Source organism: Scyliorhinus torazame, chromosome 1 (assembly GCF_047496885.1).
Source record: "Scyliorhinus torazame isolate Kashiwa2021f chromosome 1, sScyTor2.1, whole genome shotgun sequence".
Classification (NCBI taxonomy): Eukaryota; Metazoa; Chordata; class Chondrichthyes; order Carcharhiniformes; family Scyliorhinidae; genus Scyliorhinus; species Scyliorhinus torazame.
This window is the reverse complement of record NC_092707.1, coordinates 147,940,041-147,955,313: the sequence shown is the minus strand read 5'-3', so window position 1 is coordinate 147,955,313 and position 15,273 is coordinate 147,940,041. Positions and strand designations below refer to the sequence as shown.

The window sequence follows — 15,273 nt, the reverse complement described above, 5'->3', positions numbered from 1 at the left end:
GTGTCAGACAATCCGGGAGTGCAGGAGTCGAAAGAGGCCGGAGTTCTGGCCTTTGCCTCCTTGGTAGCCCGGAGGTGGCTCTCGTTAATGTGGAGGGACGCGAAACCCCCAAATGTAGGAGGCTTGGGTCAGTGACATGGCTGGATTTCACAGGTTGGAGAGGATAAAGTTTGCCTTGCGAGGATCCTTGCAGGGGTTCTCCAGGTGGTGGCAACCGTTCCTTGACTTTCTCGAGGAACGTTAAGTGGAGATCAGCAGCAGCAGCAAACCAGAGAATTGGGGGGGGGGGGGGGGGGGGGGGGGGGGGATATGGGTGGTGGATAGATTTCATTTGTAAAGGGCAGATACCCCACCTTGTTTTGCTAATTTGTTAAGTTGTTTTCTTAATTATTACTATGCTTTTTGTTATTTTCTTTTTGTAGTGGTTTGTAAAAATTATTGAAAAATTTTGAATAAAAACAAATTAAAGAAAAAAAAGTTTGGAGGATGATTCAGATATGGAGTTTATGGAGGGGTTGGAGTGTCCCGGGATGGAGGAGGAAGATAGAGAAGAGTTGGAGGAGTTGTTGCAGATGGAGGAAGCATGGAAGGCAATATGGAATATGCAGTCAGCAAGACACCGGGGACTGGATGGCTTTCCGGTGGAGTTTTATAAGAAGTTTGCAGACCGATTGGTACCATTATTGGTGGAGGCATTTGAAGACTCGGTGCCCGGGGGTCGCTCCCGGACACAATGAGTCAGGTGTCCATTTCACTTTTGTTGAAAAGGGATAAGGACACAATGGAGTGTGGGCGATACTGTCCAGTCTCATTGTTAAATGTGGGTGCAAAGATTTTGGCGAAGGTGCTGGCGCTCAGGTTGGAGGGGTGCCTCTCAAGTGGTTGGGGAGGATCAAACGGGTTTTGGGCGATTGTCTTGCAATGTGTAATGCCTACTGAATGTGGTCCTCCCTCAGGCAGGTGGGGGGTTTGTGTCATGGGTCAAACTGTTGTAGAAGGAACCAAGAGCCAGTGTTCGGACAAATAATGTTAGCTCGCGTTATTTTCAGTTACACAGGGGAACGAGACAAGGGTGCCTCATGGCTCCCCTCCTATTCCCGTTGGCGATTGAGCAGGTGGCCATCGCTTTGAGAAGTTCGGACAAGTGGAGCGGGATAACGGGGGGGGGGGGGGGGGGGGGGGAGCTAGGGCGTCGCTGTTTGCCTTTTGTTGTACATTATGGACCCGGTTCCCACGATGGGGACACATTTGGACTGTTGAGGCAGTTTGGTGCTTTCTCTGGGTACTAATTGAATCTGGAAAAAAGCGAATGTTTTCCGGTCACTCTGCCGGGGAAGGGGGTTAACTTGGGGTTTTGTTATTCGTTCATGGGATATGGGCATCGCTGGTTAGCCAGCATTTATTGCCCATCCCTGAGGGCATTTAAGAGTCAACCACATTGCTGTGGGTCTTGAGTCACATATAGACCAGACCAACAAGGATGACAAGAGTTCCTTCCCTAAAGGACATGAGTGAACCAGATAGGTTTTTACAACAACCGACAATGGTTTCATGGTCATCTTTAGACTTTTAATTCTAGGTTTTGTTGACTTCAAATTCCACCATCTGCCCGAGTGGGATTCGAACCCGTGTCCCTGGAGCATTACCCTGGGTCTTTGGATTACTAGTCCAGTGACAGTACCACTACGCCACTGCCGTTTCGTTTGACGAGCTCTCATTTTAGAAAATATGCTGTGCAGGTGACTCAGGATTAGGCACGGCTCCAGAAGTTAAATTTTACGAGTGTAGTGGGTAGGGTTCAGGCGGATTTACAAAGGTGGGACAGTCTCCCTCTGTCTCTTGCTGGGCAAGTGAAAGTGGCGAAGATGAATATTTTGTCATGATTTTTGTTTTTATTCCAATGCCTGCTGGTGTTTTCACCAAAGGCACATTTTTGTGTGGGGGGGGTGGTTTGATCTCTTTGTTTATATGGCAGGTAAGGTGGTGAGGATACAGAAAAGGGTCTTACAGAGGAATTGATAGTCTGGGGTTCTGGTGCTGCTGCCCTGATGTACTATTACTGGGTGGCAAACGCAGAGAAGATGTTGGGCTGGTGCGGGGATCAGAAGGAAGTCTGGATGAGGATGGAGGCTAGGTCATGTAAGGCAACAGGGCTGTGGGCATTAGTGATGGCTCCATTGCCATTTGCTCCAGGAAAACCTTCAGGGAATCCGGTGGTGGTGGCCATATTAAAAATATGGAGGCTTCCGGTGGCAGCCATGGAGTGAGTGGTCGCACATTTGGTGGCTCCCGCCCGAGGTGCAATTGCTTGGTCCTTTCCCCCCCCCCCCCTATCCGGCGGGATGGGATGCTAGGTTCCAGGGGTGGCGGCAGGTGGGGATTGATTATTTTAGGGATTTATTTGAAGGAGTGACGTTTGCAGCCCTGGAGGAGTTGAAGAGGACATGTCAGTCGCCGAAGGGTTATCCAATTGTTTTTTGTTACTGCAGTTGGCTTTTGTACTTCTTGGTTCTGTGTATATTGAAAATACCTTCAATAAAATATTTTAAAAACAATATAGAGGCAAATACATTTTAAGGCAGGAGAAAGGATCGAAAATGACTCCAATTACGGACAAGCTCGATTGGATGCCAGGTTTAGAAGTTGGGAGAATAAGGGGGTCGCAGTAATGGTGGATTAATTCCTGGAGGGGCAGTTTGTGAGTCTGGAGGAGTTAGTGGAGAAGTACAGGTTAGCGCAGTTGGTGGCATTCAGATATGCAGGTTCAGAATTTTGCTTGGAGGATTTTTCCGACCTTCCCGGTGTTGCCATCATCGTCATTGGTGGAGAGGGTGCTATCGTTGGCGGAAGAGGAGAGAACTTCCAGAATTTATGGGAGGATTTTGGTGGAGGACACAGCGGCGCTGCAAGGAACGACGGCCAAGTGGGAGGAAGAACTGGGGGTGGTGATGTGAAGCCCTGCGGAGGGTGAATGCCACCTCGTCGTATGAGGGGCTCGGGCTCATTCAATTAAAGGTGGTACATTGGACATATTTAACAAGGGGAGGCAGTGGCATTGTCGCTGGACTAGTAATCCAGAAACCCAAAGCCATGCACTGGAGACCCTGGTTCGAATTCCACCACGGCAGATGTGAAACTTGAATTCAATGAAAAATTCTAGAATTAAAAGTCTAATGGTGACCATGAAATCATTGTCGATCGTTGTAAAAACCCATCTGATTCACTAATGTCCTTTAGGGAAGGAAATCTGTCGTCCTTACCTGGTCTGGCCTACATGTAACTCCAAACCCACAGCAATATCGTTGATTCTTAAATGTCCTCGGGGATTGGCAATAAATGCTAGTCCCAGCCAGTGACGCCACATCCCATGGACGAATAAAAAAGAGGAGTGTTTGAGGGGGTAGAGGATAGGTGCGAGTGATGTGCGGAGGCCCAGCGAATCACGTGCATAAGTTGTGGGCATGTCCTAAGTTGCCGAATTTCTGGGGTTCCTTCTTCAGCACCATCAATCTTTAAGGGAATTGGAGCATGGTCCCCATGAAGACATTTTTGGGGGGTCGGACCTGCCGGAGGTGCAAACAGATGCAGGGTCTTAGCCTTCGTCTCGCTGTTTGCTCATAGGTGGGTTCTGTTGGGGAGGAGGTCAGCTTTTCCACCCAGTGCCTCGGCATGGCTGGGCGATCTTATGGCGTTATTGTACCATGAGAAAATTAAATATAGGTTTATGGGTTCGAGTGGGCGGTTTTACATAAGATGGCAGCCATTTATTTGTTATGTATCTTTGTATTTATATATTCCAAAATGTTCAATAAAAATATATTTTTTAATTAAACAGTCACAGTATTTCCCAACTTCACATGTGAAAGATCAGACTTTAATTTTTAGATTATGTACCCCAGTCCTACAGTCTGTAACTAGCACAATTGTAACTGTGAGGGAACAGTTTTGAAATATAACCACTTCACAATGTTCTGAATTGAACCCTGTTATTTCTGTTGAGAAACAGTGTATCGATCTCATTTTGTGCTCATCTGCCTTTAGACACAATAGAGTTTTCACCCAACAAAAGGTTAAGTGCACAGTTAAGGGGACAGTGAAAGGAGATGGGCATCTCAGGACAAAGTATGGAATTAGCTTCTATCAGAACATCACTTAAAATGACTATTCCTGTTTTTAACCTATAAAACCTAGGCCAGAATTACTGATGTGCACAAAGCAGCGAGACACACAAGGCCTTTGGGATTATCTACCTTGCTCAGAGAAGGGTGTTCTTACAGTGCACAAGTGAATTGTTATTAATCTATCAGTTATAAGTAGTCTCAAGCATCCTGAACTACGAAGAAGTGCTGCTGCGCAAAAACAGTTTGCAAGGAATCTAATAATGGGATTGAAACAAGTTTTAAAAATCAAACAGTCAAGATGGGACATTTACTGCAAAGTCCATAAAGCTAAATGACCCAAATCCCAGCTGAAGCCAAAAAAAAAAAACCCTCCACACCCACCTGCGTTAGTCCTCCAATATCCTTGACAGACATATAAAGTCGATAAAGGTCCAGCGGTTTTCTGCCAACTGCAGGGAGATTTGTCATCATCGTGCCCTTTTCTTCCATAAATGCAAAGTACCTATCAATCCACATTTTGCGCTCCGGCTCCATGCCCAGCTCGTACAGTTTAGAGATCTTTTCATTAGTTGTAGTGGAAGAGTTGGTCTTCTGAGAAGAGACAGGTCCGTCAGTTACTGATGGTTAGATACCCAACCACAAAGCTCCTACTCGAAACAGGAAATAGTTCTCTCAAGATTCATATGAAAGACCCATACAGACAAATGAATTATTTGAACAGGTGAAAATAAGCCAAGAAAGAACTTCTGCCCGCATAGCCAGCATTTTGGTACAATGTTCAGGTTCGTCAATGTGTTACGACACAGGTCAAAACCATCACATACTTCCAGAACAGATGCAAAACGAGGCACAATCAGATGGAGCCAAATGCATGAATAGTGAGACAGAATCAACACAAGCTACTTCAGCACCTCATACATTTCCATGCTCAACTTGCCAACGATTATACTCAATTGCAAATCCAGGCTGAAAAACAGTGCTGAAAAATAATCATTCCAATCAGAGTAGAAAGTTCCAACGACCTTTCACATACTTCAGCATTTGAGGGAGTCTTTCATAAGCACTGCCCTGAGGTTATAAGTCTTATACTGTGCATACCAAAAAGATGTACCAGCCATAATCCATTAACAAATATTTTAAAAGGCCTCATCAAAAGATGTTCTTAAGTTTAACAGTTCAATGCACAAAATTTTGTTTGATAGATGGTGATTTATGGGACAAATCACATTTGTACTGGAATAACTGAATTCTTTATGGAAATCTAATAAATCTGTACATTCTGCAGGTGACTGACTGGTTACATAGAGTTATATAGAATTTACAGTGCAGAAGGCCATTCAGCCCATCGGGTCTGCACCGGTTATTGGAAAGAGCACCCTACCCAAGGTCCACACCTCCACCCTACCCCCATAACTCCGTAACCCCACCCAACACTACGGGCAATTTTGGACACTAGGGGCAATTTAGCATAGTCAATCCACCTAACCTGCACATCTTTGGACTGTGGGAGGAAACCAGAGCACCCGGAGGAAGCCCACTTACACATGGGGAGAATGTGCAGACTTCGCACAGACAGTGACCCAAGCCGGGAACCGAACCTGGGACTCTGGACCTGTGAAGCAATTGTGCTATCCACAATGCTACCGTGCTGCCCAAATGCTACCGTGAAGCTGTTCAAATACGTAAACCCACAAATCATATTTCTTGTTAACTCTACTCATTTTCTGAGGCAAATCGCTCAGTATTCAACAAGTTGATTATCTGCTTGGCAGTAAACAAGCAAAGGCAGAAAGAAGCTCATCACAGTGCAGTTTGTCACAGAGAGTGAACTTGGGAAGTGAAACATTGTTGGGAAAACAATATCTTCAAGAACTGTATTTTCCATTTAAAATTTTGCAGGACCCTTTACTTGGATCACTTGGGATGTTCTTTTAAAAAAAGGTCATGAGTTCAGCTTTGGACTGGGAGCAAGCATGACTTTTCCAATAAATCCCCTGACCAGCATGGTAATTCAGAAGGAGAACTATTTACTTATTTGAATTTTAATTATTTTAACAGCTGGGGGAATCTGGTTAAAAGGCAAATCAACTGACAAGATAGGCTTTAGATTTACAACTTTAGTTGGGAACGAACTGAGAAGGAGAAAAGTTTCCAATCTCACGCTCTCTTTGCCTTGCTTAAAGTAAGAGTGGTTATCAGTATCCAGCTGGGAATCCTCATCTCGGTGTAACTTGTCTGTTTTTGGAAACCCAAGAGGCTAAGACAGGGAGGATTGGTCCGGCTATATTGTCCTCCACGTCGAAGCTCCATTGGCGAGAACCTCCAGATATCTACTGGGCCTAGCGACCTGCCTTCACACAAGGGAGCACCACATCGACAAGTCAAAACCCTGCAAACTTGATTTTTTTGAAAGAGTATTTTCTTCAACTGCCCATCTCTGCAGAGACCCAATTTGTTTTTCATGTGTGTGTCGGTGGGCATAAGCGTGCGTATGTACGTGTGTGTGTGGTATCAGTGTACACAGATGTGCGTGCATATGTGGTATCAGTGTACACGGGTGTGTGCATGTGTGTCGGCATAGGCACACATGTGCTGGTGTCTTGGGGAAACTTAAAACGGATAGTTTCACCTTCGAATTACAAATTGGGTAAACCAGTTCTTGCAACTTGCTGAAAGAAGTTTTGTTCCATAATACATTAAACATTGAGTTTATTGAAAGAAGCCTAGTTAAAGTATTTTTTATTCTGCATCTAATGGTAGCACGAGTAAATAATTGGCCATTTTGGTTAAGTGAAATAAATACTTGGCACTATTGCTTTGATGTGTGGAGCTGGGGTGCTATATCAACTCCCATCTAGGTCATAACATAAGTTGGGGGTTCTTGCAGAATATTTGAAATACGGACAATGGATAATTGGACATGGAATAATAATAATAATAATAATAATAATAATTGGTATGGGGTAAAAGGTCAGATAGATGCCTGGTTTCTTACACATTGGTAAACCAAAATGGGTTTGGAAGTTGCTAAGACTTTTCAGGAGATGGAACGTTTAACCCTGATAGTTTACAAAACTAACCAGGACTAAGCTAATGGAATTGGTAGGTGGTTGAGACGTTAGATAGTATGGATAAGGAAAGCAGACATAGTTGAGGTTATAGGGCAGCGTTTTAAATTGGAAGGGATACAAGAGAGACCACGTTCACCATGAGGTGAGTCAAATTAAAAATTTGAATTGGAAGAAGAAAAGAGAAATGGAAATGCAAAAACTCGACCCACCGAGAGCGAAGTTAGTTTGGGAGGAAAGAAAGGCGGAATGAGAACAGGAATTCCAGCTTAAAATGCTGGAATTTTAAAGTCTCAGATGCTGGGGAAAATAATAACGAAAAAACTAGCCTAACGGAGTGGTGTTGAGAATTTGTACAAGTCCTTGCGAGGTTTGAGGAAAGGATTATTCAGGAATTCTTTATTTCATTTGATGATAGCTAAGCAAATGAAGTGGCCAAAACAGATCTGGACATTACACCTACAGAGTAAATTGCTGGGTAGAGCATCAATTTCAGAAGAGGTGTTTGTGGATAATGATACAGTAAAAAAAAGGCTATTCTTAGTGCATGAGTTAGTTTGTGAGACATACAGGCAGAAATTTTGAAACAAAAGGAAACAGCCGAGGCAGACCTATACTGAATTTGAGAGAGTAAAGCAAAGAAATGCAGACATTAAAGGTAGAAACAACCTATTAAACTATTATGTAAATAATTCTCCTGGGAGAATGTGATATTCAAAAGCCTATTCAAAGTTTCCACTGTAAGAAAGCGAGACATGTGCATGCAGATTACAGTTTCACAGAAAATCTCCATGGGACTTGATGGCGGATCAGGAAAAGGAGCCCTGATTGAAAATACAACAGATCAAGTTGTTGCGTTAATTACAACCGTGAAACAGTTGTAGTTAACAGTTGAGAAAAACTGCTGAACGTTCAGGGGAGGTGAATACAAGACATAAAAGTTACAAAGAATTCTCACTGAGGAGAAAAATAACCCCATATCCCTCAAATGAGACAGCTAAACCTAATATATTGAGATATGGGAGCCACTTGAACACTTTTGATTTAGATTTATTGTCAAGTGTACTGAGGTACAGTGAAAAATATTGTTCTGCGTATAGTCCAGGCAGATCATTCCATACATGAACACCATAGGATAAATACACAATGTAAATACATAGACATCGGGTGAAGCATACGGAGTATAGTGCTACAGCAGTAGAAGATGCATAGAGAGATCAGTTCAGTTCAGAAGATACCATTCAGGAGTTTGGTAACAGCAGGGACAAAGTTGCTTTTGAATCTGTTAGTGCGTGTTCTCAGACGTTTGTAATTTCTGCCCGATGGAAGAGGTTAGAAGAGAGAATAACCCAGCTGGGAGGGGTCTTAGATTATGCTGCTCACTTTCCTAAGGCAGTGGGAGGTGTAGACAAGAGTCAATGGATGGGATGCAGATTCGCGTGATAGACTAGGCTGTGTTCACGACTCTCTGAAGCATCCGAGTCATGGGTTGACGTGCGGCCAGGTTCACTAATGTTTTTAGGCCGTCAGCTGGTGAATCAGTACTCCTCCATGTTGAACGCCACTGAAGCACCGAGGTGGCACAGGTGCAGAATATGCTCTGATTGGGGGACTTCAATGTCTATCGCCAAGAGTGGCTCGGTGGTATCACCACAGACCGAACTGGCAGGATCATTAAGAGAGAAAAATGTACTTAACCTCATCCTTGGCAATCTGCCTGCTGTAGATGCATCTGTCCATGACAGCACCAGTTGAAGGTGACCACCACACAGTTCTTGTGGAAACAAAGTCCCGTCTTCACATTGAGGGTACCCTCCATCGTGTAGTGTGGCACTACCACTGTGCTACATTTTTAGGATAAACTTCGAACAGCTCTAGCAACTCAAGAAGACTGGGCATCCATGAGGCGCTGTGGGCCATCAGCAGCAGCAGACGAACTATACACAATTATAAACAACTATGAAACAGAACACCCGGAGACCTTGTTCATCGTAGCCGGAGACTTCAACAAGGCCAACCTCAAGAGTGTACTGCCAAAAATCCACCTGCACATCTCCTGTCCCACCAGGGGCGACAACACTCTTGACCACTGCTACTCAAAAATCAAGGGCGCCTACCGTTCCATCCCCCGACCGCACTTTGGGAAATCAGACCATAAGACGGTGCGCCTTCTCCCGGCATACAAGCGGGAGAATCCAGCTAAGAAGGTTGTGCAGTGCAGGTCCGAGGAGACAGAAGAGCTCTTACGTGACTGCTTAGAGACAGTGGACTGGTCCATATTTAAGAACTCAGCGACTAATTTAAATGAGTATGCCACCACCGTCACAGACTTCATCAGCGCATGTGTGGACGACTGCGGGCCAAAGAAAGCAATACGTGCGTTCTCCAACCGGGAACCATAGCTCAATCGCGAGATTGACTCCCTACTGAAGGACAGATCTGAGGCGTTCAAGACAGACGACCCTGACCTATACAAGAAATCCAAGTACGACCTCCGCAAAGCCATCCAAGATGCCAAGAGAGAATATCAAACCAAGCTAGAGTCACAGACACACTCTCGGCGGTTGTGGCAAGGACTAAACAACATAACGGGCTACAAAGCGAAGCCGAACAGTATCTCTGGTGGCAGCGCACCCCTCCCCGATGAACGCAACGCATTCTATGCTCGGTTCGAGCAGGTAACCAACAATCCGCTTTCGAGTGCCCCAGCAGCCCATAATTCACTCATACCCACCATCACAGCTTCCAAAGTCAGATTGGCCTTCCTGAAAGTGAACCCTCGGAAGGCGACGGGCCCAGATGGGATCCCTGGTCATGCACTCAGAGCCTGCGCGGACCAGCTGGCAGAGGTATTCGCGGACATCTTTAACCTGTCCCTACTCCACTCCGAGGTCCCCACCTGCTTCAAGAAGACCACCATCATACCGGTACCAAAGAAGAACCAGGCAACGTGCCTCAATGACTACCGTCCAATGGCCCTGACTTCAGTCATAATGAAGTGCTTCGAGTGGTTGATCATGAAGCGCATCACCTCCATACTCCCAGAACGCCTTGATCCAGTGCAATTCGCATACCGCTGCAACCGGTCCACATCAGACGCCATTTCCCTGGCCCTACACTCATCCCTGGAGCATCTCGAAAACAAGGACTCCTACATAAGACTCCTATTTATTGACTACTGCTCCGCCTTCAACACCATAATCCCAGCCAAGCTCATATCAAAGCTCCAAAACCTAGGACTTGGCTCCCCACTCTGCAACTGGATCCTTGATTTTCTGACTAACAGACCACAATCAGTAAGAATGAACAACAACACCTCCTCCACAATAGTCCTCAACACCGGGGCCCCGCAAGGCTGCGTACTTAGCCCCCTACTCTACTCCCTGTACACACACGACTGCGTGGCAAAACTTGGTTCCAACTCCATCTACAAGTTTGCTGACGATACAACCATAGTGGGCCGGATCTCGAATAACGACGAGTCCGAATACAGGTGGGAGATAGAGAACCTAGTAGAGTGGTGTAGCGACAACAATCTCTCCCTCAATGCCAGCAAAACTAAAGAGCTGGTCATTGACTTCAGGACGCAAAGTACTGTACACGCCCCGGTCAGCATCAAGGGGGCCGAGGTGGAGATGGTTAGCAGTTTCAAATTCCTAGGGGTGCACATCTCCAAAATTCTGTCCTGGTCCACCCACGTCGACACTACCACCAAGGAAGCACAACAGCGCCTATACTTCCTCAGGAAACTAAGGAACTTCGGCATGTCCACATTAACCATTACCAACTTTTACAGATGCACCACAGAAAGCATGCTGTCGGGCTGCATCACAGCCTGGTATGGCAACTGCTCGGCCCAGGACCGCAAGAAACTTCAGAGTCGTGAACACCGCCCAGTCCATCACATGAACCTGGCTCCCATCCATTGACTCAATCTACACCTCCCGCTGTCTGGGGAAAGCGGGCAGCATAATCAAAGATCCCTCCCAGCCGGCTTACTCACTCTTCCAACTTCTTCCATCGGGCAGGAGATACAGAAGTCTGAGAACACGCATGAACAGACTCAAAAACAGCTTCTTCCCCACTGTCACCAGACTCCTAAATGACACTCTTATGGACTGACCTCATTAACACTACACCCTGTATGCTTCATCCGATGCCAGTGCTTATGTAGTTACATTGTATATGTTGTGTTGCCCTATCATGTATTTTCTTTTTTTCCCTTTTCTTCCCATGTACTTAATGATCTGTTGAGCTGCTCGCAAAAAAATACTTTTCACTGTACCTCAGTACATGTGACAATAAACAAATCCAATCCAATCCAGAATTTTATTCGACCACAATCTGCAACCTCATGGCCAGGCATAACCCCCCACTCTACTAATACCACCAAGCCAGGGAATCAAACCTGGTTCAATAAAGATTGCAGGAGGGCATGCCAGGAGCAACATCAGGCATACCGAAAAATGAGGTGTCAACCTGGTGAAGCTACAATACAGGACTACTTGTGTGCCAAACAGCATAAGCAGCAAGTATTAGACAGAGCCAAGCAATTCCACAACAAATGCATCAGATCTAAGCTCTGCAGTTCTGCCACATGCAGCCGTGAATGGTGGAGGACAATTAAACAACTCACTGGAGGAGGACGCTCCATTTTCAATGATGGAGGAGCCCAGCACATATATGCAAAAGGTAAGGCTGAGGCATTCGCAACAATCTTTAGCCAGACGTGCCGGGTGGATGATCCATCTCGGTCTCCTCCGGAGGTCCCCAGAATCACAGATGTCAGTCTTCAGTCAATACGATTCATTCCACGTGATGTCAAGAAACGGCTGAAGGCACAGGGTGCTGCAAAGGCCATGGGCACTGATAATTGTCTGGCAATAGTACTGAAGACTTGTGCTCCAGAACTTGCCGCACCCAAAGCCAAGCTGTTCCAGTGCAGTTACAACACTCGCACTGCCCGGCAATGTGTAAAATTGCCCAGATGTGCTCCTGACCTCATTACAGCCTTGGTTCAAACATGGACAAAAGAGCTGAATACCAGAGGTGAGGGGAGAGTGACTGCACCTGACATCAAGGCAGCATTTGACCGAGTATGGCTTCAAGGAGCCCTAGCTAAACTAGTCAATTGGAATCAGGGGAAAGATTTTCTCTGGTTCGAGTCATACCTGGCACAAAGGAAGATGGCTGTCGTGGTTGGTCAATCATCTCACTCCAGGACATCGCTGCAGGAGTTCCTCAGGATAGTGTCCTAGGCCTAACCCATCTTCAGCTGCTTCATCAATGACCTCCCTTCCACAAGGTCAGAAGTGGGGATGTTGGAGGATGACTGCACACTGTTCAGCAACATTCGTGACCCCTCAGATAATGAAGCAGTCAGTGTCCAAATGCAGCAAGACTTGAACAATAACCAGGCTTGGGCTGACAAGTGACAAGTTACATTCGTGCCACACAAGTGCCAGGCAATGGCCAACGCTGCAAGAGAGGATCTAACCATTACCATTGCTGAATCCCCCACAAATCAACATCCTGGGTGTTACCATTGATCAGAAACTGAACTGGACTAGCCATATTAATACTGTAGCTACCAGGTCAGGTCAAAAGGCTAGGAATCCTATGGCAAGTAACTCACCGCCTGACCACCCCCCCAAAGCCTGTCCACCATCTACAAGGCACAAGTCTGGAGTGTAATGGAATACTCTCCACTTGCTCATGACTGGACTGGGATCCACAAGTGTAACCTGACCAGCCTGATGGAGGAAGTAAAAAAGGACCTGCAGAGATGGAACACACTCTCACTCTCCCTGGCAGACGATCAAGATGCCCAGGTTCCTCTTCCTGTTTTGATCCATGAGTGCTGAATTTGGTGCATTTTGAGTGCTATAGTAAGAGTTTGGTGACTGAGGGAGTATAAGGCTTCATTTTTATCTAAAGTTTAGTCTCTCTTTTATTTAGTTAATTAACTTAAAAGTTGCTGTTTGGTTTAGAAGGTGAATTTTCAATCAGCTTTAAACAAGCTTCTACTTGTAGGCACTTGCAGCTGGAGCTTGTTAATTACTTAATTGGATGAGGCCAGGTTTCAGAGGCTAGATTCACAGTATAAAAGTGATCCCCTACAGTGCAGACTTTGTTTGCACTGAGTGCTGAATTTGGTGCATTTTGAGTGCTATAGTAAGAGTTTGGTGACCGAGGGAGTGCTGAATTTGGTGCATTTTGAGTGCTATAGTAAGAGTTTGGTGACCGAGGGAGTGCTGAATTTGGTGCATTTTGAGTGCTATAGTAAGAGTTTGGTGACCGAGGGAGTGCTGAATTTGGTGCATTTTGAGTGCTATAGTAAGAGTTTGGTGACCGAGGGAGTTAGGTGAGGAGGGAGTACGGTGCTCCTTTCATTTTGTTTCCGACATTTCCGCAAAGAGTGAGAAGAGAGCCAGGAGTTTACAGAAAGTGTAGCTGACTGGGAGCAGAGTCGGAGGGCGGAGATCTAGTTAGTCCACACAGCAGCTATATTCTGTCAGGTAAGAGGGGATGGAGGCTAGGCCAGTTGCATGCTCCTCCTGTAGGATGTGGGTGGTGAGGGATACCACTGGTGTCCCCGCTGACTATACCTGCGGGAAGTGCACCCAACTTCAGCTCCTCAAAGACAGTGTTAGGGAACTGGATCTGAAGATGGATGAACTTCGGATCATCCGGGAGGCAGAGGGGGTGATTGAGAAGAGTTACAGGGAGGTAACCACACCCAAGGTACAGGACAAGAATGGCTGGGTTACAGTCAGGGGGGAAAAAAAAAACAGGCAGACAGTGCAGGGATCCCTCGTGGCCGTTCCCCTTCAAAACAAGTATACCGTTTTGGATGCTGTTGGGGGGGGGATGACCTACCGGGGGAAGGCCCTAGCGGCCAGGTCTCTGGCATTGAGTCTGGCTCTGGGGCTCAGAAGGGAAGGGGGGAAGAATAGAAAAGCAATAGTTGTAGGAGATTCAATGGTTAGGGGAATAGATAGGAGATTCTGTGGTCGCGAGCGAGACTCCCGGAAGGTATGTTGCCTCCCGGGTGCCAGGGCCAGGGATGTCTCGGATCGTGTCTTCAGGATCCTTAAGGGGGAGGGGGAGCAGCCAGAAGTCGTGGTGCACATTGGTACCAACGACATAGGTAGGAAAAGGGGTGTGGAGGTAATAAACAAGTTTAGGGAGTTAGGCTGGAAGTTAAAAGCCAGGACAGACAGAGTTGTCATCTCTGGTTTGTTGCCGGTGCCACGTGATAGCGAGGCTAGGAATAGGGAGTGCGCGCAGTTGAACACGTGGCTGCAGGAATGGTGTAGGAGGGAGGGCTTCAGGTATTTGGATAATTGGAGTGCATTCTGGGGAAGGTGGGACCTGTACAAGCAGGACGGGTTGCATCTGAACCAGAGGGGCACCAATATCCTGGGAGGGAGGTTTTCTAGTACTCTTCGGGAGGGTTTAATCTAATTTGGCTGGGGAATGGGAACCGGATTTGTAGTCCAGCAACTAAGGTAGCCGATATTCAGGACGCCAAAGCGTGTAATGAGGCAGTGGGGACGGGAACATTGACAAAGGAGAGTACTTGCAGGCACGGAGATGGGTTGAAGTGTGTATACTTCAACGCAAGAAACATCAGGAATAAGGTGGGTGAACGTAAGGCATGGATCGGTACTTGGGACTACGATGTGGTGGCCATCACGGAAACTTGGATAGAAGAGGGGCAGAAATGGTTGTTGGAGGTCCCTGGTTATAGATGTTTCAATAAGATTAGGGAGGGTGGTAAAAGAGGTGGGGGGTGGCATTGTTAATTAGAGATAGTATAACAGCTGCAGAAAGGCAGTTCGAGGAGTATCACCCTAATGAGGTAGTATGGGTTGAAGTCAGAAATAGGAAAGGAGCAGTCACCTTGTTATGAGTTTTCTATAGGCCCCCCAATAGTAGCAGAGATGTGGAGGAACAGATTGGGAAACAGATTTTGGAAAGGTGCAGAAGTCACAGGGTAGTAGTCATGGGTGACTTTAACTTCCCAAATATTGAGTGGAAACTCTTTAGATCAAATAGTTTGGATGGGGTGGTGTTTGTGC

At 46.2% G+C, this 15,273-nt stretch overlaps 1 protein-coding gene across 6 annotated transcripts in view; it reads right to left on the bottom strand.

Annotated features, from left to right (window-relative positions):
* LOC140414552 (AT-rich interactive domain-containing protein 1A-like) overlaps positions 1–15,273 on the bottom strand; it is a 251,459-nt gene that overhangs the window by 37,730 nt on the left and 198,456 nt on the right. For 4 of the 6 annotated variants that reach the window (XM_072500985.1, XM_072500986.1, XM_072500989.1 and 1 more), the window contains exon 11: positions 4,503–4,712. In XM_072500985.1, coding sequence (XP_072357086.1) covers positions 4,503–4,712 — 210 coding nt within the window. The remainder of the gene's footprint in view (positions 1–4,502; positions 4,713–15,273) is intronic. The other 2 variants (XM_072500988.1, XM_072500990.1) reach the window with 1 other exon arrangement.